This window comes from Geotrypetes seraphini, chromosome 1, assembly GCF_902459505.1.
Source record: "Geotrypetes seraphini chromosome 1, aGeoSer1.1, whole genome shotgun sequence".
In the NCBI taxonomy this organism is placed as follows: Eukaryota; Metazoa; Chordata; class Amphibia; order Gymnophiona; family Dermophiidae; genus Geotrypetes; species Geotrypetes seraphini.
In genome coordinates, this window is record NC_047084.1 from 340,387,908 (window position 1) to 340,413,696 (window position 25,789).

Here is a 25,789-nt window from a genome sequence, read left to right on the forward strand (position 1 = left end):
AGATATGAAGAAGTATTTAGGAATAGATTGAACATTATCTAAATTGCTGAGGGGTAGCTGGTAGTGTAGGCTGGATTTAGAACATTATTGGTTGTGTTATACTGGTTTTATGTATTTTTTGAAGAGTAGGGTTTTTGTTTCTTTTTTGAAGGTTTTGTAGTCTGTGGTTGAAGTCAGCAGGTTGGTGAGTTGTTGGTCCAGTTTCGTTGCTCTGGTGGCCAGTAGGTTGTCATACATTTTTCTTTGTTTTACATCAAAAAATTTTCCTTGCTAGAGTTAGAAGCATATAGTTTCACTAAGGTCACCAACACCCCATTCACTGTGCCTGTCCAAATTATTCATCGGCCCCCTTCATCGCTCCATTCCTTCTTAGGTATCATGTTCAGATGCTTGGTGAATAAAATTCCCACTCCAGCCTTCTTTTTTTCCCATCTATTAGAGGCCCACGCCCTCACAGGTTAGTCCCTAAAGTTCACCAGTTTCTCCCTAGATTTCAAAAAATATCTCTCTCCTGCAAAACACAAATATCAAATCAACAAACATTTCATCTCTTTTAATAATAATTGATATTTACGGGGCATATTCAAACCTTTCACATTAAAGCTGCAATATCATAATTTATTAACTTCCCCCTTCCCCATTACCCCTCTAGCACCACCCGCTTTTAAAACCCTCCTCCCACCCCAACACATACCCACTCACTGTTACCCCAACTTCCCCCTCCCCTCCCCACCAAAACCCATATTCCCTACCCCTCTCTCCAACCCTCCTCCTTCCACATTCCCTCCAACCCACCACTCCTAACTACCTCCATGACTTCAGGCGATCCCACCAGACCTTATATCCCACATTGTACTGTCCTCTCCCTCCCATCTGCACCCCACTACCACAGCCATACAACACCCAAAAATTCCCTCTTATTCACACACTCTTAGACCTGCATTCAAGTCTAGCAAAGTAGAGCACTCTCCAAAAGTGCCTAATGCAATCAGAAACAGGTCCTCTCGAAAAGCAGGAAGTCAGGTGTCAGAGAGTTTCAATCCATCCTCCCAATCCTCCAATACCACTGGCGCATCAGGTCTCCTCTTGCACGATCCCTGCGGAACTGCCTGCCAGCAAAATTTATCCAATTGTCGAGCTGCCAATTTGCCTGGGATCAGATCCTCCTTGCTCACCAGGCCCTCCTTGCGAAGCAGGTTCCAGTTTTCAGGCACTCTATTTTGAGTCCCATTGATTGTGAGTAAAAGCCCAAATGTAAACAACCAACGATATCTGATACTTTTCTGTTTCAGTAAAGTAAGCACAGGTCGGAACTCCCGCTGTTTCTGGAGCGTAATGGCCAAGAGATCCTGGAAGATTTCCACCTTGTTTTTTTCCCCATGTAATAGCGCCTACTTCCTGGGCTTTTCTCACTAACTTCTCTTTATCATTAAAGTTATGAAAGCATGCGACTATATCTCTGGGTAAGTCAGCTTTCTTAGGGCCCAAGGTCCTATAAGCCCAATCAACTTTCAACACATACTGTACGTCACATACACAAGAGTCTTGTCAATGTTATGAGCATCTGTGTGCATAAGGATGCAACTACGATCGGTCCTTGAAAACTAGTGGCAAGTAATTTTATTTTAATTTTTATGCAGTAATTATTGTAACCTGAACAACAAAGCAATCAAGGCTTTGTTACTGTTTGGATCTTTGCAAACTTAGATTTTCAGCTCCCAGAGAAATTTTTTAAAAAAAGAAGACGACCTGCAGATGGTAAATGATGAAATGTGTGTTTGCTTGTCAGCTATCAAGCTGCATTTTGAGTTAATTTGCACTCAAAAACAAGCACATCCATCGCATTGATTAATCTACCTACTTTAGTCTCACCATTGTTACAATTGCCCATAAATAGTTTAAAGAACTTTAAATAAATAACTCCCAAATTTAATTTTTTGTTGGTTTTGCAATTAGATCATTTCATTTATAATGTGTCATGAAAAACATTTGCTCCATTTAGTGTGCCAGAGCTAAAAAAGTTTAAGAGATTCTGGGTAAGCGAATATGTGTATCTACTTTCTCTGTCATTGGTTTATTGACAGAAACTGATGCATTTGCCCCTTTGAGTCACATACACAGTTGTCACCAAGCTAATGGCAATACATTTAGTTGTCTTGCACAAAAATGCACAATTTGGTTTTAAGAAATGTTTCTTATTTTCAACAAGCTGAGCTGGGAAGCGGCAGGAGTTTGTCATCTTCTCAATATGTTGTTTTTTTTTTTGCCTTTGTAGAGTGCAGATATAGCTGGAAAACAGAAAAGCGACTTAAACAGCCGCCTGGAGGAAAAGACCAATCAGATGGCTGCTACTATTAAACAGCTGGAACAAAGGTAAGTCTGGACATTAGGCACTGTGGGCCTGATTCTGTAAACGGCGCCATAAGTTAGGTGGCGGTAGGCGCCCTATTGCCACCTAATTTAATCGGCTTTAATCAGCGTGGTAATTGACTGCACAGTTAAAAACCAATTAAAAACTCATTTAAAAAAAAAATAGGTGTCATAATCATATCTACAACAAAGTGCCTAAGGTCAAAGTAAAGGCCAGATTCACTAACCTGCCTGATTGGGCCCGATCTGGGCAGGTCCAGCGAATTCAGCAAACTCCAACATGCAGATGAGGGTGATTGGAGGAACGCCTCCATCTACCGGCACGGATTGCTCTATAGCAATCCCCGCGCATGCGCAGCCATTTTTAGATGGTCTGTGCATGCACTGGACCAGCACTTTTTTTTACAGCCTGTGGTTTTAACCCACTTAAAGCCTGCAGGTTAAAACCACGGGCTTACACTGCAGAGAAGGGTGGGAGAGTCGGGGAAGGCAGGCAGATCGGGGAAGCAGGAGATGGGGGCTGAAAGGGCTGAGAGCAGGGCAGCAGAAGGCAGTCGGAAAGGGCTTCAGCGACTGGTCCTCAGCAGTCGCTTTTTGGGTTGATCGGCCAGCACAGTCGAATCGGCAGATTTGTTTAGTGAATCGCGTCCCTGCCTACTTTGCATGCAGTTCCCCACATTTGCACGCGTGGATCGGAATCGGATTGTAAAACAGGTTAGTGAATACTGCAGGAAGGAAATCGGGTCGCGAAGGGCTCGCAAACTGATCGGTACGCGATCGGTTTGCTTAGTGAATCTAGCCCTAAGTGTGGTTAGGGGCGGAGATGACCTTAGGCACCATTAGGTGCAATTCTCAAAAGATCTTAGGCATCTGCAATGTAGGCCAGTAAAACCCTGCCTAAGTTTTGTGATAGGCACAGTAAGCTACGATTCTTAAATGGTACCTAAGCATAATTGACCCAGCCAGCACCATTTTTGTAGGCGGCTGCTGATTTAGGTGCTGTTTATAGAATCCAGCCCTGTGTCTTTAGTGGAAAGATAAGATCTGGCCTCTTCTGATTTTGGCTGCAGCAAAAGAGGGTCTCAGTTACTGGGTACAACAGAAGTACAAGGCTAATATGATCATTTCCAATGCATTCTCTTTGCCACTTGATATGACTGATACCAGGAATGAGAAGTAAAAAAAATAATAATAATGATAGTCCAAATTCTGCCAGTCAAACTGGTACTTTTGGTGGAGTTGAATTCATTGAATCACACTCTTGAGAACTAGTTACCCTGGAATCTGATTTCAAATTTTTTTTGTGTGCGTGTGGAACATTTTAATCTGATCTCAGAAGAAGATCCAGTCAATCTCTCCAGTTCAGAATGTGTGATTTATTTTGTTCACTCCACGTATATGATTTATTTTGTCCCATGTAATGTAGCTTCTTTTAAACTTTATTTTAATTTAGTATGATATAGTGCCTACATTTCCATATCAAGGAAGATTACAAAATTCATTAAAAAACATATAGGGACAATTCTATTAAGGTCACCCAAATTTGGGCACTAAAATGTAAGGCACAGAGCACAAATTCCATTATAGAATAGAACTCGGGTATAAATATTATACACTTCCCCCTCCGTATTCGCAGGGGTTAGGGGCAGAGCCGGCCCGCGAATATGGAAAAACTGTGAATAATATTCGGGCCGGTTCTGCCCTTATCCCCCACTTCCCCTGGCTACTTTTAGCCCTGTAAGCCCCTCCCCCCCCCTTAAGCCTTACCTGGTGGTCTAGCGGGTTTTCAAGCAGGAGCAATCTTCCCATGCTCCTGCCCTGTGCAGATTGCTCACAGGAAATGGCTGCCTTGAGGTCCCGAAGTCTCTCAAGCCATTTCCTGTGAGCGATCTGCACGGGGCAGGAGCGTAGGAAGATCACTCCTGCCTGAAAACCCGCTAGACCACCAGGTAAGGCTTAAGGGGGGGGGCTTACAGGGCTAAAAATAGCTTGAAAAATGGAAAAAAAAATTTCTGGTCAAAAATCACGAATAACCGAATCCGTAGATATGGAATTCGCGAATACGGAGGGGGAAGTGTAGTACTTTATAAGTTACATACCCAGCTGTGAGACCCACAAATGTCTTTCCCATGCTTCACCTACATGTACAGCTCCTTTGTAGTTGTACACCATGTGGATTACATGCCAAGCTTGTAATATACTGCTTAGAGTCTAATCAGTACTTAACATGTGAATATTATTACATTTATAGGCATAAGTTCTAGTAGTTAATCTTAGTGTAAAATGGTGCTTACATTTAGGCATTGAGGCAGGGCTACTCAATTCTGGTCCTCAAGCTCCACCGGCAGGCCAGGTTTTCAGGATATCCACAATGAATACGCATATGAGAGATTTGCATACCAAGGAAGCAGTGCATGCAATTCTTTCTCATACACATTCATTGTGGATATCCTGAAAACCTGGCCTGCCAGTGGACCTCGTGGACTGGACCTAGCCCTGCACTGACAGTTCTACAAATTGGCACCTCTGATTAGGTGCCCCAGTGTCGTGCCAGTTCTAAAAATGGCTTCCATTATTGAATACTAGCATAAATCTGCATTGGTATGTCAGTGCTTAGACTCACCCTTGTACACCATGTCAAGTGCAAGTTGGAGCACTAAGTGACACGTTTAGTTAATAGTGTTCTATAAATTACATGCATGGAGACACACCCATGCTTCACTTGTGTGTACAATCCCCCCTTGCAATTTAGGTTCTACTTTATAGAGTAGCGCCTAGTGGACATAAATGCCTTTGACACCGCTAAGTGATGTGTATCTTGAGGCGCCAGTTTATAGAATTGCCCCTAAGATTATAGAATTAAGGAGATATTGTACATCTGTAATCAATACACTGTGCATGGGCCATGGAAGCAATTGTGTGCTTGGCAATTTCAGCTTTGTACAAACTGAATTGTAACGGTATTAGTTGCTGGATTAATCTCTCTCCTTGCTGTTTTTCCCCCCCATCTGTACTTTTTAATCAACTCCCCACCTCTTCATTATAACTCCTTTCAAACAGTGAAAAAGATCTGGTGAAACAGGCAAAAACCTTAAATAGCACAGCAAGCAAGCTCATTCAGAAGCACTATTAGACATTTCTGTAGCAGGCCGTTTAGCAGCTGGTTAACTTGCAACCCTCGACACCACCGCTGGGTTACAATGGGCAACGGAAACCCTTCTGAGGCGTTCCAAGCAGTTACTTAGATGTTAAATGTCGCCGACCTGTTGGTTTGGAATTTGCTGCAAAGTTTTACACTCTATATATTTTGGTGTTATTTGGTTAGACTGCTTCGCTAAATTAAGAGTGAGACACAATGTGTCTCCTATTCTAGGGGGAGAGCAGAAGTGAGAAATGCTCAGCTTTGTACCCGCCACGTCAGCAGGTATACTTTTTTCATGCAGAGTGAGGACTGCTCTGATGCAGACTGAAGGCTGTTTGCAGCTGGATTCAGGGAAGCACAGGCCGCCTGGAGGTGTTTTATTTTCCTTTCTTGCCATTGTACTGTGAAATATTAAAAAGGGAAGATGGTGTGGTGGGGGGACACAGAGTAATTACTAATGGGAATTAATGACCTCTTACACAGATTTTCCTCTTCTTTATTCTTGGGATCACCTGGAATGTTATATGCAAAAGTAAAACGCGTGAAAGAAGAGGCTCCTTTAGAGCAGTGGGCTGAAGCATATGAGCCTGAGTTTATTCCATCTCTACCACTTGCACTCTTTTGTGACCTGAGGGCTAGTCACTTTATCTCCCATTTCCTCAGGTATCCACTTTGGTTATAAGCTCTTTGGGGAAGGTACTTATTGTACCCTGAATACTTATCACCGCGGTGCATACCATTTAGGTCCAGTAGCGCTAGGTAGGAATTGGGACATTCAGGTCCCCAATATTTTATAAAAAGTTGTGCTGATGAACTTTTTGTAAAATATGTATAAGGACATTGGGAATATACATGTATATTTGCCAACACATCCAGCAACAATGTCTATTTTACAAAACGCCAATTTCCTCTACTTTAACATATAATAGCCGTATTCAGACAGTTGTATATGTTAGGGGAGCCAGTTAAGGAAAGTGTGTTAAATACCAAGCCAGGGGGGGAGGGTATAACTAAGCACAATTGTCCCCTCAAGCATTCGTTTGAAGCCCTGACTGAAATAACCACGGATGATTCCGGACAACCTTATATCTGTCCTATTTAATCCAATTAGCAGATTGAATATTGTCACCGTGGGACCTCCATGGCTCTGCCATTATACTGTTCACTTAGTGCAGAGGTGGTCTTTAAGGATATTCAGAGACAGTATCTAGATAGTGCTTCTAAATATACTGACCCATTAGATTTTATGGGAAAATTAACTAGAAGCAGAGAAAATATCTGGCTGATCTCTACCCCTTTCCTCCTCTTCATGTCTTTGATTAACTAGTCAGGTGCTGCCGAAGTGCCTGGTCAGTGATCAGGACATGCTAGAGAGAAAAGTCATACATGCAGAGGAAAATGGAGGCCTTGCAGGCCCATCTTTTGAACTCTGGATAATTTACCGTTAAGTGTAAGATTATTGTAGAGAAGATTAACCTGGCAGCCATTTTTCTTTCCCTTCTCTTTGTGAAAAATGTTGGCTGTGATTAAGAACCAGTCAGCCCCAAATTATATTATTCAAATCTTACCCCCTCTTCTACAAAGCTGCGTTAGCAGCTGCCCCGAAGCCCTTTAAATCTCTATGGGCTTTGGGGCCATTACTGCGCAGCTTTGTAGAAGAGGGGGGTTAGTTTTAGTCTGTAGTATGTTTTGAGGCTAGATTTATATCCTTCCCTTATGTTTTGAAGGCTTTTGAATACCCAAGCTTAGTAAGATTTTCTGAACCATATAGTCCTAATGAGGGAGCAATTTGCACCCAGAAGTGCGTGAGAGGCTATAAAGCTGAGTGTTCTATAAGGGAATCGATCCTTTTTATAGGTCTTTAAAATTAGAACACTAAACGCATGTAATGACTCCCGTACTTTCCCTTACTCACCAAGTCCTCCCACAACCTGCTGTCCAGCATTTCCTGATACTTATAAACAGACTCCAACCCCTATGCTTTGTTGCTCAGCCCTCTTGATAATGGCAAAACCTCTCTCCTTCCCAAGCCATACTGCCCAGTAATTCAAGTTGACTAAATGCTGCCCAGTATTTGAGGTGACTTTCCAAATAAGGGATTCCCAGGTTGTGGGGTTGCATCTTCCCTGTCCTCATAGGTGGTGGTTACTCTGTTTCTTTTATATTCAGTAATATTATTTATTTAACCAATTCCCTTTCTGCTTTGGATGATTAAAATAATTGATAGAGGATATTTTGGTAGGGTATAGATCCTAGTTCTAAGTGGTGTCTGAACCTAGCCATTTATTTTCTACTCAGGACTTGACTACATGTTTTTCTTTTTCTTGGGCAGACAAAATGTTCAAATCGATGGAAATATTCAGCTATCTACCAATTCAGATTGAAATTAAAATCTGCAAAGGCGAAGGAAATCCATTTGGGCATTCAGCTGCTTGAAACACTCATTGTTTCAGTTATCACTATATTTTCCTGTAACCCAATGGCAACTAGTATAATTTTGTACCCATGACTTGCAGCAGCAGAAGTTCAAATGAAGGGCCTCCAGTCCTTCGGGCCAGGAGAGGGTTCGACTTCAGAAGATACGGCAGTGCTCCCTGCACAGCAGAGGCTGTTTGGGTTGAATTTATCCACAAAAATACCCTGCTCCAAAACACCAAGCAGCACCTACTATATAGAGTAATATACAGCACAACTTCAGTCATACTTAGTAGCCTACTTTGGAGTTTCAAGAGCTCAGCCAGAGGGAAGGAAAAGCCTCAGATTTTCAATGGGAGTTATATAGAGAAATTCTCTGAACTCCCTAGCTCAGTCACTGGCATAAAAACCTACCCTCTGGTACTCAAAAAACATTAAATAATTACTAAAATATAGCTAAAACAGTGTCAATGAAATATCAGAACAGTCAACTTAATCTTTTTTTCTTTTTGTATCCACTGTGTAGAAGTTTCATAACATTCCTTTAGGCCAGCAGACATCCAACAAACACCAAATTTTAAAAAACTCTTATACTTGCTCTAATCTCTCTACATTTCTCACTTAGAGCTTCCTAATCAATCTTTTACAGACTCTCTGCTCTCCGTTTTATCAGGCTCTCTATTCTCTGACGCCGTCAGCTTTTCGCGGCTACCGACACCGCTGCGTCAAGGAAATTACACCTTTCTATCAATAAAGGTAGTCTCCGGTGCAGTTACACTTCAGGTCCTCTAGCCCCAAGCAAATGAAACGTATGCCATTGATGCCGCCCCATCTTCACAAAGATAGTCCTGTGCATTTATTTGTTTTCAAACCTTCCATGATGAAAACAGTTTAACCATATTTTTGTATATTGGTGAAGTTTCTTCCTCCCAGAATTTACAGCTTTGTAGATTTGAATGTCTGTAAAATGATTAGCTTGTCTCTTTCATTCAGAAACTATGCTCTGTATTTTTTTTTTTTTTTTTTTAATGCAGAAACATTAAAAGGGTAGTTTTTCCAGTATACCCGGGTTGGTGAAAAATATACTTTTTAATATGTATACTTGACCACATTTTCAAAATAAAAGTACTTGTGTTCCTCCCTTGGAAAAAATCTACCAGAAAGGCTGTGTGCGTGCATTTTCACCTGTTGTAAGATAATACAAAATTTTCTTACTTTTGAATTCTCAGGAGCATGCACTCGGGTGCAGATCCCACCCTTGGCAGTGCTGCCTCGAACAGCAAGTAACCTTACGTGTTCACAGGCTGTATGACATGCGTAACTTTACTGTGGGTAAAGCACCCTTTTTTAGAAAATACGGTTGCATTTGATTGTCACATACATCAAAGGGTTTTTTTCCCGGTCAATGGCACATCTCTGAGACTAAGAAATATGGAATAAAAATAACATAAGAACATAAGAAGTTGCCTCCGCTGAGGCAGACCAGAGGTCCATCTCACCCAGTGGTCCGCTCCCGCGGCGGCCCTTCAGGCCTATTGCCTGAGCAGTGATCCCTGACTATTTCTATAACTTACCTCTTACTCCTATCCCTATAACCTGCCTCTACTCCTATCTGTACCCCTCAATCCCTTTGTCCTCTAGGAACCTATCCAAACCTTCTTTGAAGCCCTGTAACGTGTTTCTGCCTATCACAGCCTCCGGAAGTGTGTTCCATGTGTCCACCACCCTCTGGGTGAAAAAGAACTTCCTGGCATTTGTCCTAAACCTGTCTCCTTTCAATTTCTCTGAGTGCCCCCTTGTACTTGTGGTTCCCCATAATTTGAAAAATCTGTCCCTGTCTACTTTTTCTATGCCCTTCAGGATCTTGAAGGTTTCTATCATGTCACCTCTAAGTCTCCGCTTCCCCAGCTCCTTCAGTCTGTCAGTATACGAGAGGTTTTCCATTCCCTTAATTAGCTTAGTTGCTCTTCTCTGGACTCTCTCAAGTACCGCCATGTCCTTCTTGAGGTACGGCGACCAGTATTGGACGCAGTACTCCAGGTGCGGGCGCACCATTGCACGATATAATGGCAGGATGACTTCCTTCGTCCTGGTCGTGATACCCTTTTTGATGATACCTAGCATTTTGTTTGCTTTCCTTGAGGCTGTGGCGCACTGCGCCGACGATTTCAATGTTGTGTCTACCATCACTCCCAGGTCTCTTTCTAGGTTACTCACCCCTAGCGGTGATCCCCCCATTTTGTAAGTGAACATCGGGTTCTTTTTCCCCACATGCATGACCTTGCATTTCCCTATGTTGAAGCTCATTTGCCACTTTTTGGCCCACTCCTCCAGTGTCGTCAGTAGAACAAAACAAACCCCCCCCCCCCAAAAACAAAAAACAATTTGCGGCAATTCTTATGTTCTTATGTTCTGTGCAACTGGGAACATTGTGTGATGAGTGCACTTTCCCTGCCCCGCCTCTGTCCCATGCTCCTGTTAGAGCCCTTGAACTTGCACTCTGTCCACTGCTCTTAGACTGAAAGATTGAACAGTCAGAAAGGTGTTCCCACTTACCCTGCCATCAGCTCAGGTCTCCAGTTTTTTTGGCATTTTGATTTTCTACTTGGGCCTACTCACAGAAGATTTGTACTTGGGATGTTTATAAAAAACAGACCCCCAGAAATTAACACTTTTCCTTTTGATGACATGGGAGGTCACATGTTCCCTCCCCAACAAATGTGTTCACTTGAATTATATTCCTGTAAAAAGAAAAAAACCAACAACATATCTTACAGATGTGCCTCTCCTTTTATGTTCAAATCTATTTTATTAAGCAACAGTAAATACAACAGCCATAACAACCATGGTATGCATTTTCAGCAAACATCCGCGGAGGACTGGACTCTTAGCCTTTTTTTAAATGTTTTTTTCATCATGGGAATATTAGAAGGCTATTTTGTTTTGGAGTCCAGTCCTACTCAACACAGAAACCAGGCAAAAATTTGAGAGGAAAGACACTCTAATATGTATTTAGTACCTTTGTCCAACCCTATTCAAATAAAAGAGTAAAACAAATTCTTATTCAAAATCAGTGTGTCCTGTTTATTTCAAGTTTGTTTCTTAACTGGAAAGGATGAAGTTTCCATGTCCCACTTTCAGATCTCCTTGGCCTCGGTGCCTCCCTGTTTTTGATGTATCTTAACTCCAGAGTGATAGGTAGCGGAGTGTAAAAGGCTCAAGCGTGCTTCTCTAGATACAAGACCAGGGAATATCTCCAGTGCTGGATGTTAGTAGATAAACCTGTGTTGCAAGTTCCAGTTACACGTGTATAGCTGAAACGTGACGCACATCAAAATAAAATCTAATTTCACTTACAATGCTGTGTACTTAAGGTTTGCTTTGATTATGGAAACCAAGTGATGCTTTCTGTTCACCTAATAATTGTAACCTGTGGTAATAGAATAAAGAAAAGCTATCCAAAATTAGAATTTGCTTTGCCTGGTTCACCTCCATCTTTTCTCTACATGCTGAATTTTGTTAGATTTTGTTTTGGGGTTGTTTTTTCTTAAATTGATTTTCTTCCATTTCAGTTTGTTTTTCATTTTTTTTCCTTTTTGCCTCGCCTCCTACCCCTCTTTTCATTTGGGTTATGTTCATTTCTGTTTTATGCTTGGTCTTCCCTCCCACCATGGCTTTTGTTTTTTATCACAAGTTCATGTGGCTCAAATCCAGATTGCGGCAGGCAGAGCGAGACCGCCAGTCCATGCAGGAGGATAACCGGCTCTTCAAGCAGGAATTTGGGGACAAGATTGCCAGTCTGCAGCTGGAGGTGGAGCAGCTCAGTAAACAGCGGTGAAGAAATTGTTCTTTGTGGGGCTTTGTTTTCTTACCCTTATCTCTTCAAAAGCAGCAGTGGAGTGTCAAATTGCCCCCTCAACTTTATCTTGCTCCCTTTCCTATCTTTTGATCTTTCTGCCCTCCTTTTCCATTTCACAGTGCAGTCCATACCTGAACCATAGCCCTCTTTCTTGCAGCAATTGATATTTAAGAGAGTGACGGATGCTTACCCAAGGCTCTAGTTTCTTGAGCCAAAAGTAATAGGGGGGATAGGATTCAGAGGTGCAAAACTGTCAAGCAAGAGCCCATCAGGTGAGCCGAGGGATGGCTATAAAGTTCCAGTTTTTGAAATTTGAGCGTCTTCCTGTGTACTTTGAACCTTGGGAACACCACCCTGCATTTTCAGGCAGATATATCTTAGTAGATTGCATTGAGGCTTCCCGCCTGCCCTCTTCTGTCCTTGTCAGCAGGATGATGGACTGATTTTAAATCATCAGGTGGTCAGAATGGGCACTCAGGGTTCCATCCCTGTTGTCATTTTTGATAATTAATAAAACGGGACGTAAGCAGTGTGACTGATTAAGTTCCATGTCACAGTTGAAGAACAGACCTGAGGGTATCGCAGCATCATGAAAGAGTGAAGCAAATCTCAAGTTAAACATTAATTTTAGCTGACTTAGAAAAAAAAAAAATGGAGCAGAGAAATAAATCAGCGCACAGTGTATAACTTTAATAGATATTTTGGGTTTGCTCTGTTGACACTTAGGGCTCAGCACTCTCTGCTAGCTCACAGTCTCTCAGACCATCGGTGTGGGGGCTGAAAGCGGCCCGTTGCCGGCCCCAGATCAGACGGGCACCACCTCTGCAGCACAGCCTCAGGGCTGGTAGTCACCTCCCCTCCTGCCCCAGACCACTGACCTCCTTAGACGAGGGAGCCAAAACCTAGATCTCCTGCACTGCAGTGCTGCAGCTTGAGCCACCATCTAGATTCTAGATGCTTTTAAGCAGTTTGGACAGTTGTTTACAGTTCTTTTGAAGCAGAGAATCTTTGATTTCAACATATTTAAAATATCAGAATTTGAAGTAAGGCTAAGAACTTTGTTATCCCCTGTCAGTCCTAAATAACTCTTTAAATACTACAGCCATGACTTTAAAACTAATGATGTAAAGTTTTTCATCTATTTAATTCGGAATTACTCTTATCAATCCACAATTTCCCAAACTCCGAATGAAACGTAATAAAGTAGAGACTTTAGATCTTATAGAAAGCCTCAGCCCCACCACTCCGTCGCTAAACATGTCTTAATCACGGGAAGTATTACATGGTTCTCATCACCGGCCTTCAATTAATCCATATTTATTATAGTTAAAATGGATTAATTGAAGGCCGGTGATGAGAACCACGTAATACTTCCCGCTATTAAGACACGTTTAGCGGCAGAGTGGTGGGGCTGAGGCTTTCTATAAGATCTAAAGTCTTGACTTTATGACTTTAAAGCTGGCAGTAAAAGAAACTGGGAGCCAATGTAAGCTTTCAGGTGGACAGATGATATGATCACCAAGGTTCAATACCAGCAAAGTGCAAGAGGCAGTATTTTGATTGCTTTTTGTGCTGCCTCGAATGCAGGGCATTACAGTGGTCTAAACTCCCATTCACAAAATGAGCAGCAGTGGCTAGATGCTCTTAAGGGGAGATACCATTTCAAATTTTGAAAAGTATGTCTCTAAAGCAATGAGGATTTTTACCTTGCTGCATATTTAATTCTGGACTCAAAATGATCCCCCAAACTGTAACTTTTTCAGGGTAATATAATGCCAGACTTTAAGAATAAATGGGATACTCATGTGGGATCCCTACGAGGGTCAAGATAAGAAAATTGGGTCATTAGGGCATAGACAGGGGGTGGGTAAGCAGAGTGGGCAGACTTGATGGGCTGTAGCCCTTTTCTGCCGTCATCTTCTATGTTTCTAACTTGCAGCAGAATAAAATTTATACCAGTAATTATTTTGTTTTGATATTTTTAAACAAATAACTGTTTTATAGGGATTAAGCAGAAGCTTATTCTGAGTCAGCCAATTTTTGACTGAATACGAGCAGGAAGCTTTTAACCGTTCAACTCAATTAGATCCAAGTTACAAATAAATTTGAATATCATCAGTCGAACAGGTATTTGGAGCACTCCTCCCCAATCAGTCTTCCTGTAGACCGAGTGTGTGTATATATAAAATAATATGGAGAATGCAGAGGGACTTTTACAGCTTATACTCTATTTAAACTCTTAATACTCAAAAGATCTACAACTACATTAACACGATGGAACCTTTGATTAAAAAAATCACAAACTAGTCACACACAATGCCTAAAAAAAGCACAAACCAGTCACGCATAATGCCTTTGACACAGGTTCATGAGATGCTTTATCAAAATCTCATTGACAACAGTGTTTTCATATGATTTCAAGCAATGCAATCACACACTGTCTGCAGATTTGGTGGATTGCCTCATTTTTAATCCAGTATGAACATAGAATTCTGTTTTCAGATTGTGTGATACACACAAAGGTATAAAATGACTGCAAATTATTGCCACAAAACACATCAGAATAGCCTTACTGGGTCAGACCAATGGTCCATCAAGCCCAGTAGCCCATTCTCACGGTGGCCAACCTGGCCAAAACCCAAAGAGTAGCAATATTCCATGCTACCGATTCAGGGCAAGCAGTGGCTTCCCCCATGTCTTTCTAAATAACAGACTATAGACTTTTCCTCCAGGAACTTGTCCAACCCTTTCTTAAAACCAGCTACACTATCCGCTCTTACCACATTCTCTGGCAACGCGTTCCAGAGCTTAACTGTTCTCTGAGTGAAAAAAAATTTCCTCCTATTGGTTTTAAAAGTATTTCCCTGTAACTTCATCGAGTGTCCCCTAGTCTTTCTAATTTTTGATGGAGTGAAAAATCAATCCACTTGTACCCGTTATACTCCACTCAGGATTTTGTAGACTTCAATCATATCTCCCCTCAGCCGTCTCTTTTCCAAGCTGAAGAGCCCTAACCGTTTTAGTCTTTCCTCATACGAGAGGAGGTCCATCCCCTTTACCATCTTCTTTGAACCTTTTCTAGTGCCATTATCTTTCTTTTTTTTTTTTTTTCCAATTCTTTATTCATTTTCATATCTCATAACAAGTATACAATAATCATTCAATATTCATACAATTCACTTGTATACTTCATATAATATTAAATCTTATATTATCCCCCCTCCCCCCTTCCCTTCCACACATATCAACATTTTATTTGAATCTCACACATTATACCCTCCCAATCCCATATCATATTATTCTTCTATAAAAAAAAAAAAGTGTCTAATCATTCGAATATTCAATCAATGGCCCCCAAATTTTTTTAAACTTGTTATAATTTCCTTTTTGCATAGCAAGAATTCGTTCCATTTTATAAATATAACATATAGAATTCCACCAAAAAGTATAGTTAAGTCTTGTATAATCTTTCCAATTTCTAGTTATATTCTGAATGGCAACTCCTGTCATAATCATTAGTAATTTATTATTATTTGCTGAAATTTGACTCTTTGCTCTCATCATTGTTCCAAACAAAATTGTATCATATGACATAGCAACTGGATTTTCTAGAAAATAATTAATTTGAGACCAAATTGACTTCCAGAAGGCGTTAATACAAGGACAATAAAAAATTAGATGATCCAAAGTCCTTGCTTCTAGATTACAGTGCCAACATTTATTAGATCTAGAGCTATCAAACTTTTGTAAACGTACTGGGGTCAAAAGAGCTCTGTGCAACAAAAAGAACCAAGTCTGTCTCATAGATGCTGACACTGTACATCTAATTCTCCAAGACCAAATTCGTGGCCATTGAGAAGCAGAAATTTGATGCTTAATCTCAATGCTCCAAATGTCTCTTAGACCCGTTTTTTGTGTTTTATTTGTAAAACCATATATCAATTTATACCACTTAGCGGCTTGGTGACCAAGAAATCCGCCTGGAAACATAGGATTTCCAAACTATATTGAGTATCAAGATCTTTCCATTCAGGGAACCCCTCCTGAATAGCCTGCTTCAGCTGCAACCATTTAAAACTTTGTGACTTAGTAAAACCATATTTATGTTGCAGCTGTGAAAAACTAAGCAGTTTACTATTTGAAATAACATCATTTAAAGTTCTTATTCCTGCAATGATCCATTGTTTCCAGAGAATTTTATGACCGCCTATTTTAATCTTGGAGTTTAGCCAAATGGATTGATTTAATGATTTAAAAATTGGAATAGGTGATAATTTAGTAACATATCTCAATGTCTTACAAGTATCAATCAAAATTCTATTCCCTTTGTATCTATTAGGCATTGGTATACTCAAAAGATGAACCAAATGTATAGGAAACATGAGTCGCCATTCTAAATACAACCAGTCTGGGACATTCTCCATGAGCTCTGGAAGGACCCAATACATACCCTGTCTTAAAATATAGGCTTGATGGTACCTATAAAAATTTGGAAAATTTACCCCCCCTTCCACAATTGTTTTTTGTAACTTTACTAAAGCAATTCTAGGTCTTTTCCCCAACCAAACAAATTGTGTAAGAATACCATTCAACTTTTTATAAAATGACCCCTGAAAAAAAACTGGTATCATACTCATTTGATAACAAACCACAGGCAATATCATCATTTTAATTGTTTGAACTCTCCCCCACCAAGATAAATATAAAGGATTCCATTGCTCACACATTTCCGTTACTTTCTTTAATAAAAGTTTTTCATTTTCCTTTACTGTATCCTCAATAGTACTTTTGATATTGATTCCTAAATATTTTAATCCATCTTCTTTCCAAACAAATGTAAATGAATCAAATAATCCTTTGGTACAATGTACATTAAGTGGTAGCACTTCCAATTTGCTCCAATTAATCTTGTACCCAGAAAACTTTCCAAATTTTTCAATCAGTTCAAGCAAACATGGAATAGTAGTCTCTGGTTTCCTCAAATAAAGCAGAATATCATCCGCATAAGCGGAGAGCTTATATTCCCAACTTGAAAACGGAATTCCTTGTATCTCCTTTGCCTGATTAATAGCTATCAACAAGGGTTCCAGAACAACATCAAAAAGCAAAGGAGACAAAGGACAACCTTGTCTAACCCCCCTCTGTAAACTAAATCTATCCGATAAATTATTATTAATATATAGCCTAGCACCAGGGGAGCTATACAATGTCTGAATCATTTGAATAAAACCAGTCCCTATACCAAACCATTCTAATGCTTGATACATAAAAGACCATTCAACTCTGTCAAAGGCTTTTTCTGCATCCAAAGAAATTAAGAATGCCGGATCCTGAATATCTTTTGTTAAATTTAAAGTATGAAAAGCCAGTCTGGTATTATTGGAAGAATGTCTTCTTGCAACGAATCCTGTTTGGTGAGTATCAATAATAAAAGGGAGAGCTTTGGCCAATCTTAATGCCAAAACTTTGGCTAAAAGTTTACCATCTACATTAATTAATGAAATAGGCCTGTAGTTTGATACCAAGGTATGATCTTTGTTTGGTTTTGGTAAGACAATAATTAATGAATCTGCCATAGTACCTGATATACAACTTTTATTCAGTTGGTATTGATATAATTTTAACAAATAGGGTAACAAAGTATTTTGAAATAATTTATAGAACTCTACCGTATATCCATCACCACCTGGAGCGGATCCAACTCTTAAGAGACTTCAATGCTGTTTCTAACTCTTTTAAAGATATAGGTTCTTCTAAACTTCCTTTTATATGTTCAGGAATTTGAGGCCCCTTAAGTGAACTTAAAAATCACAATCCATCCTTTTCTCTATCTCTGTAAGATTCAGAAGAATACAAGTCTTTATAAAAACTAAAAAATTGTTTTAGAATCTGATCAATTTTATTATGTGATTTTCCATTATATCTTTCTTGAGATAAGGAGACCAGAATTGAACGCAATACTCCAGTTGAGGTGGCACTTTGGAGCGATACAGGGGCATTATAACATTCTTAGTCTTGTTATCCATCCCTTTTTTAATAATTCCTAGCATCCTGTTTGCTATTTTGGCTGCCACTGCACATTAGGCGGAAGATTTCATCGTATTGTCTACGATGATACCCAGATGGGGGGTGCAAAAGCTTTCTGTATAATCATTTCTCAACCATTCCCACAATTGGGGGGGCAGATATTTCCCTGTAACTTAATCAAGTGCCCCCTAGTCTTTGTAATTTTTGACAGTGAAAAATGGATCCAGCCTACCTCCTTTTTAACCCTATGCTTACACTCCAAGGCATCACTTTGATAACTTGGAATTTGTGAAGATAGCATTAAGAGCTACAAAATATATCCCTGTATAAAATGACCAAGAGGAAAAGAAATAAGAATTAAAAGTAAAACCAAAAACCCCTACAGTTAAACAATCAAGAAATAGGAAGGTTTATAATGGAGGAATGTGTCAGCTCTGCAATCAAAACACTAGCCTCCCATCCAACTGGCCTGAGTCATTGTTAGCTAACACTGAGTGTAATTTGAATGCTCATTAATAGAAACATATTTCTGTTTCCTTGTTTTGTTTTACGTTTTTCTAATTGGTACATTTGATGCCCCATAGATCTCAGATTGAGCTAGAGTTGAAGCTGGAAAGAAACAAGCGATCACCCATCCATTGTAGTACACCAGAGAGAAAACGCACACCAGCATCACGCAGAGAGAACCAGGAAAAGCAGCAGAATGGGTTCAAGCCCGAGACTGTGTCGTCGGTGAGCATGCCTTTCAAAGTTAGCAACGGTCTTACCGTTTTGGGCTTCATTTGTCAGGGCTCTAGGAAGACACTTGGAATACAGCCTTTTTGTGTTGGGTGGTTGGTCAGAATTGAAGAGAGAGCAGTTTTCCCAAAACTTACTCAGTCCATCTTTGTCAGTTTTGAGTTATGTGATTAATTTTGTTCAAGACAGCATTTGTGTACTGTAGCTTATTCCTGGGCCAAAACTCACTAAGCCCATGGTATTTTAATGGCTTTTTGTTGAATACTCTATGTAAATTCACTCGGTCCATAAACCACTCCCTGTTTTCCTCAAAACTGCTCCTGATGAACTGAGTGAGTTTTGGAAAAGTACACTTCAGCTATTAATTTATTGCTCTTTAATATATGTCTTACCAGAATTAAGTTTGGGCAGTTCTTAAAAGTTAATTTATATATTGATATGTTATGTACTTTTGACAGGACAGGCCACAGAATGCTGAAGAAGAAAGTGTTACCGTGGGAAAAGGGGATCCTGTGCTGCTTTGCAAGTACGGACCCTAACCAAAAATATCTAATGCCGTAGTTGGTGATTGTATGGTATGCCTTACACCAGGGGTAGGGAACTGTGGTCCTCGAGAGCCGTAATCCAGTCGGGTTTTCAGGATTTCCCCAATGAATATGCATGAGATCTATGTGCATGCACTGCTTTCAATGCATATTCATTGAGGAAATCCTGAAAACCTGACTGGAATACGGTTCTCGAGGACTGGAGTTCCCTACCCCTGCCTTACACAATGCTTAGGTGACTGTGTAGCATATTTTATACAATGTTTTGGCAGGGAATGGTTGGAAAATGTTTAAGTATAATGTGTTATGATTTTATAGTACTGTATATATGTTTGTTTTAGAAACCAATTAGATTTAGGCAGTATATAAATTTTTAAAATAATAAATTATTCCAGGGCTTCCCAGACCTGTCCCAGGAACCCAACCAGTAGCATAGTAAAGGGAGGTGGTCCGCCCCTGGCACCGTCTTGGTGGGGGCACTGGCACCTGTTCTCCTCTCCGCCCCACCCCTCCCCCCAATGTGTGCATGTGCCTTCACTTCCCCCTCACCGTACCTCTAGCTCTTCCCCGGTGCGAGCCGCAACAGCTTTCCCTCGCCTAGGAAGTGACATCGGAGGGAAAGCTGACGCGGGCAGCAAGTTGGTGATGCTGCTTGCAAAAGGAAAGTTAAAGAGGTATAAGGGGGAGGGCGCTACCACCCTAAGTGCCTCTCTCTCTCCCTACATTACTGGACCTAACACCAGAATCTGCCCATGAGGATAACTTCTGTATAGGGACATCTAGGTAGTAAAATCTTCAGGTCCACATGTTTTAAAAAATAAGTATTTTTTAAAAAGGCTGGGTGAATTTGGAGGTTTTTCTAAATAACCTAGAGTGCCAAAGAAGCAGCATATTCAGTAAAAGAGAGGTATCACTTGAGACTTTGCACTTGTAAATAGCATTACTCACAAATAAGTCATGGTTTTGCTACTCGTAGGTGTAATTATACACAATGTAGATCCCAGTGCAATAGATTGCTAAATAAAACTCACATTATCAGGGGTTTTGCACAAGACTCACTAAAGCTTCCATGTAATTGAAAATTTATATATCACAATTTGGATACTCGTATTGTAAAACCTACAATAGTGACTCGTTTCACATGTAGATTCACAGCCCCAAGACTCATCAAAATCATCACAGGTTTTACTTGTATCTTAACATTTTATAATTCATGCTATTTCCCCAAAATCCCTTTCCAAAAACGTTTTAGGAAAAAAAAACATTTTAAGTGCACTTAACTTTGAGGACCTGTTGCCGATGTGGGCTATGTTTCACTACTAGGCATGCTGCTTCAGTGTCTGCTCCTTTCAACAAATACTTCTGTTCAGTGTTCACCCGCGAAGCGCCGGGAGCTGGTCCACAGCTGCAGACAGGAGATAACCAGAAAGACCCGTTTCAAGATTTCGAATTTACGCCCAGTAGCGTCTATGACGAACTATCAAGACTCAAAGTAAACAAAGCCATGGGACTGGATAACCTACACCCCAGAATGCTCAGGGAGTTAAGGGAAGTCCTGGCAGAACCATTATCTGTTCTTTTCAATCTTTCCCTAAGCACAGGAAGGGTCCCCTTGGATTGGAAAACCGCCAACGTAATTCCACTCCACAAAAAGGGCTGCAGGACAGAGACAGCAAACTACAGACCAATGAGTCTCACGTCTATAGTGTGCAAACTCATGGAAACACTGATCAAACAGAATCTTGACACAATCCTAGACGAAGAAAAACTGCGTGATCCACACCAACGGGTGCGGGTTCACCCAAGGTAGATCCTGCCAATCTAATCTGATTAGCTTTTTTGACTGGGTTACTAGACAACTGGACGCCGGATAGTCACTGGACGTGGTATATTTGGACTTCAGTAAAGCATTAGATAGCGTCCCTCATGGGACCCTCGACCACCAGAGGGCATCTGCTGAAAATCAGGGGAGGGAAGTTTCATGGCGACTCCAGGAAGTACTTCTTCACCGAAAGAGTAGTGGATCATTGGAACAGACTCCCACTCCAGGTGATAAAGGCCAGCAGCGTGACGGATTTTAAGAGAAAATGGGATACTCACGTGGGATCTTTAAGGGAGTAAATTCAGGGGAGGGGATACTTGGAATGGGCAGACTTGGTGGGCTATAGCCCTTTTCTGCAGCTTTTTTCTATGTTTCTATCTCATAAGAACATAAGAAGCGCCATCTCCGGAGCAGACCCTAGGTCCATCAAGTCCGGCGATCCGCACACGCGGAGGCCCCGCCAGGTGTACCCTGGCATAGTTTTGGTCCCCATATCGCTTCAAGCTTCTCGTAAAGAGAAGTGCATCTAGCCTACCCCTACCCATGTCACTTCATGCCACTCATAAGGAGATGTACATCTAACTTACCCTTAAATCCTAGAATGGTGTATTCCGCAATTACCTCCTCTGGGAGAGCATTCCAAGTATCCACCACTCGTTGCGTGAAGCAGAACTTCCTGATATTTGTCTTGAACTTGTCCCCCCTTAGCTTCAGCCCATGTCCTCTTGTCCGTGCCACATTGGACATTGTAAATAACATTTTTTCCTGCTCTATTTTGTCGATTCCTTTCAGTATTTTGAATGTCTCGATCATATCCCCTCGTAGTCTCCTTTTCTCAAGGGAGAACAACCCCAGTATCTTAAGTCTTTCCTCGTAATTCAAGAATTTCCTCGTAATTCTCCATACCTTTCACCAGCTTTGTTGCTCGTCTCTGCACCCTCTCTAGAAGTATGATATCCTTCTTTAGGTATGGAGACCAATGCTGGACGCAGTATTCCAAGTGTGGTCTGACCATCGCTCTATAAAGCGGCATTATGACTTTCTCCGATTTACTCGTGATTCCCTTCTTTATCATGCCTAGCATTCTTCGCTGCCGCCGCACATTGCACCGACGGCTTCAGTGTCCTATCGATTAATACTCCCAGGTCCTTCTCCTGTTCAGATTTTCCCAGAGTTGCACCTGACATACTATACTTGTGTTCCTTATTTTTTCTGCCTAAGTGCATCACTTTGCATTTTTCCACATTAAACTTCATCTGCCATTTATCTGCCCAATTCTCCAATCGGCTCAAGTCACTCTGGAATTCTTCACTGTCCTTCTGCGATTGTTGAAATATGCAAGCTGTTTCATTAAGGATAATCGTGAGAAATACAGTTGACAGGACCAGACCCTGAAGCTGCATGCCTAGTAGTGAAACATGGCCCATGTCGGCAATGGCGTACCAAGAGGGGGGGGGGGGGTGATCTGCCCCGGGTGCAGGGAGCTTGGGGATGCTGGAGCAGTCATGGGTCTGCAGTACGCCTGACCACAGCCATCAACTCCACCAGTCCCCGCCCCCTCTGATGTTGACTTCCTGTTCTGGGGCAGGGTACCCGCAGAGTCACAGCTGCGTGCAGGTAGCCTGCAATCCTGTGTCTGATCTACGTAGTTTCCCCACTGCCTGGAGGAGAGGGTTCTTTGTCCCGCTCCACCAGGTATGCAACTGCATGTCATCGATAGGTCCTTCAAAGTTAAGTGCAATTTTCATAAAAATTTTTTCAACATGGGTTGTTTTTTTGTGTTTTGAAATATCATATTCAGACCCAAACTATAAAATGTTAAGATGCAAGTAAAACCTATGATGATTTTGATGAGAATCGGGGTTGTGAATCCGGATGTGAAATGAGTCACCAGCTGATGTTTTGCAACATTGAATCGCAAACTATGTGCCACAGCGAGATTCCGGTTGTGCCATCAGGAAAGGCGTAAATTCCAGCATTGCACCTCTTCTCCTCTCCGCCCCCACATGAGCCTCGTCTCGTTTTTCCTGAGCTCAGTGCCATATCTGGAGAGCCTCCCATGCTGTTGGATTTGGAAAACTTGTAAGTTAGGCCCTCATTAGGTCAGGAGCATTTTCTGCTTTGGGGCCTGATCTTTGGACTAGTTTACTATTGGAATTGCATTTGGAAAACAACCCTCTTGATCAGCTGTATTACCATAGCACATGTTCCAGCATAGGCAGCGGAACATTTTTTTGTTTGGGGGAGGCCCAAAAGCTCCACCCTAGACGCTGCCCCAGACCTGCCCAAGCTTCGCCTCAGACCCCGCCCCTATAATAATAGTACTAATTGTAAATGCCATTTCTTCCATTCATTTTTTATATACACACAATATAATCTTATTAATCCACAATTTGTCTATGAATATGAAAGGGGATGATTTTATGGATAAGTATAGCCACCCCACATTTGCGGGCTGTGAAGGAAGCATAAGCTACCTGCCCTACCCAGTCCCTGCGGAGTTTGGAATGTTCAACAGCTGTCAAATGAGTTTCTTGCAGGAAGGCAATATCCGCGTGCTCCCTTTTGAGGTACGCTAGAAGTTTGGTACGCTTAATGGGAGAGTGAATCCCATCAACATTAAGTGATTTTACATTCAGTTGCGTCATAACATATAAACAGCATCATAGGAAAGAAGCAAGACAAGGTCAAGTGAGCCAATAAGGTGGGTGGGACGTCCCAGCCAAATCCCACCCAGGAGAACACACCTATCAATCATTTGGAGAACAACAGTATAACCATACTCTATGCATAGAAAACCCCCTGCCAGAGAGGAGCCCATACACACAAAACAATCATTCTTCCTCTCTCCCCCCTAACAATCCCCAATTCTCTGTATAGCATGGAAGACTGAGCTAAACCCAAACCCCCCAAAAAAGAAAACAAGATAAGAATAGTGGAGCAGCCCCGAGCCCCACCAGGACAAGAATCCCCCCATCTTAAAATGTAAGTCTAAAGCATATTAAAGCTCCACACCAAAAGACCCATAACACCGTGCAGAAGCACCCACTTAGAAGAAGAAAAACTGCAGAACATATGGCACAATAAACGTAGAACACACGGTGCCAAACTATTGGGAGAAGGGCCAGTCTCAAGCAATGTCACAACCCTGCCGATGACAGAGAGCAAGTATCCATGAGCCGGTCTGCTCCATCAACGCCTGTGGAAGCACACACCAGCATGAGCAGGCCAGCCGGCCAGGAAATGTTAGTCTGCGCTGATCCAATGCCACAAGGGCCAAGGAGGCAAAGGAGTCAACCCCCGGCAGAAACCAGCAGCTCACCCGAAACCATAGTGAGGATACGATCAGGGTGTATGATGGTCTCCAGGAACCACAGCAGGTAGAGTATTAAGGAACCCCTCCAGCTCAGCTGGCGTATTATAGTAGGTAGTGGTATTATTGTAGATCACTCGAGCACGAGCTAGGTACAGGAGAGAAAAGCGGATATTGCGCTTGAACAGTTCACTGCAGTGGGGCACCATGGCTCGACAACGCGAGGAGACCTGAGGTGAGAAATCCTGGAAGATGAGCACCTTGTGACCGTCCACATGTAGGTTAAGGTCTGTACCCCGGCGATACTGAGCCAATATGCGCTCCTTTAGGGCAAAATTAAGAAATCTGGCGATGACTGGCCTGGGCCGTGGATCTTCATCGCGGCAAATCCCCAAACGGTGTGCACGCTCGATGGAAAAAGGCGCCATGGGGTCAGGTAGTGCTACCGCTTTAGGAAGCCAGCCCTCTAACCACTGGCGGAGGTCAACATCCCTGATGGAGTTTGGGATCCCCACAAAGCGGAGGTTGTTGCGCCGTGCTCTGTTCTCCTGATCCTCGAGGCGGTCCGCCATGGATTTAGCAGCCGACTCCAGGGTTCTGATATGTTCTTCAAAATTAGCAGCAGCATCCTCACGCTGAGCAATCCGATCCTCGGCTCTCTGAAGTCTGCCAGCTTGAGAATCCAGGCTCTCCTTAATACCTTCCATGAAGGTATGAATTGTGGCCAATTTGTCCTCCATTACCAGTGTCAGTGATCTGGTGAGTTCCTGGACCGCGGCCGCCTCCAGCGTGAAAACAGGAGCCTCGTGCGCTTCCGCCATCTTGTTCTCCTGGACCCGCGGTCTGTCCTTTGCAGATCGAGCGGGCTTAGCAGCCATGAATGCGGTCCGGTCAGCTGAAAATCGGCATGGAGGTGCGGCAGTACAAGGGCTAACAGGATCCCAAAATAAAAAGCGTCGCCGTCGGGTTTTAAAAGCAGAAGTGCCGGCGAGGCTCGGAGCTACCTAGAGGCACGTCCGTTCAGCTTCCCGGCATCACGTGCCCCCCCCATAATCTTATTAATAATGCATAATGGTAACCACAAAATTAAACACACATAGCACACTCTTTTTCCCCTCCCCACACATGCACATCATTTCTTCCCCTCTCATCTACTCCCACGTGCAACGTCTCCCTCTCTCTAACTGACCACCATCTCTCACTATCTCTAATTCCCTTGCTTCAAAGGGAATGGGGAAAGAGAGAGAGAAATGGGTCCAGTGTACATTTTTCCCAACTCCCTCTACTGCCACATCCAACATTTCTCCCTCTCTTATCCCCTGGACTGTGTGCAGCATCTTTTGCTCCTGCTCACCAGCACCATGACAAACATTTTTCCTTCTGTCACCCCTCTCCAGTACCATGCCACAAAAGAACATAAGAATAGCCTTACTGGGTCAGACCGATGGTCCATCAAGCCCAGTAGCCCATTCTCACGGTGGCCAATCCAGGTCTTTATTACCTGACCAAAACATTCCATGCTACCAAACCAAGACAAGCAGTGGCTTCCTCCTTGTTT

The 25,789-nt window shown here is 42.1% G+C and overlaps 1 protein-coding gene across 7 annotated transcripts in view; it reads left to right on the forward strand.

The window, feature by feature from the left end:
* The window catches only part of RUFY3 (RUN and FYVE domain containing 3), a 222,601-nt gene that overhangs the window by 170,426 nt on the left and 26,386 nt on the right, over positions 1 to 25,789 (forward strand). For 4 of the 7 annotated variants that reach the window (XM_033960982.1, XM_033961008.1, XM_033960973.1 and 1 more), the window contains 4 exons: positions 2,276 to 2,373; positions 11,642 to 11,761; positions 18,398 to 18,545; positions 19,010 to 19,077. In XM_033960982.1, the coding sequence (XP_033816873.1) occupies positions 2,276 to 2,373; positions 11,642 to 11,761; positions 18,398 to 18,545; positions 19,010 to 19,077 (434 nt within the window). Of the gene's footprint in view, positions 1 to 2,275; positions 2,374 to 5,430; positions 7,839 to 11,641; positions 11,762 to 18,397; positions 18,546 to 19,009; positions 19,078 to 25,789 lie in introns of those variants that run through there. The other 3 variants (XM_033960998.1, XM_033961016.1, XM_033961026.1) reach the window with 3 other exon arrangements.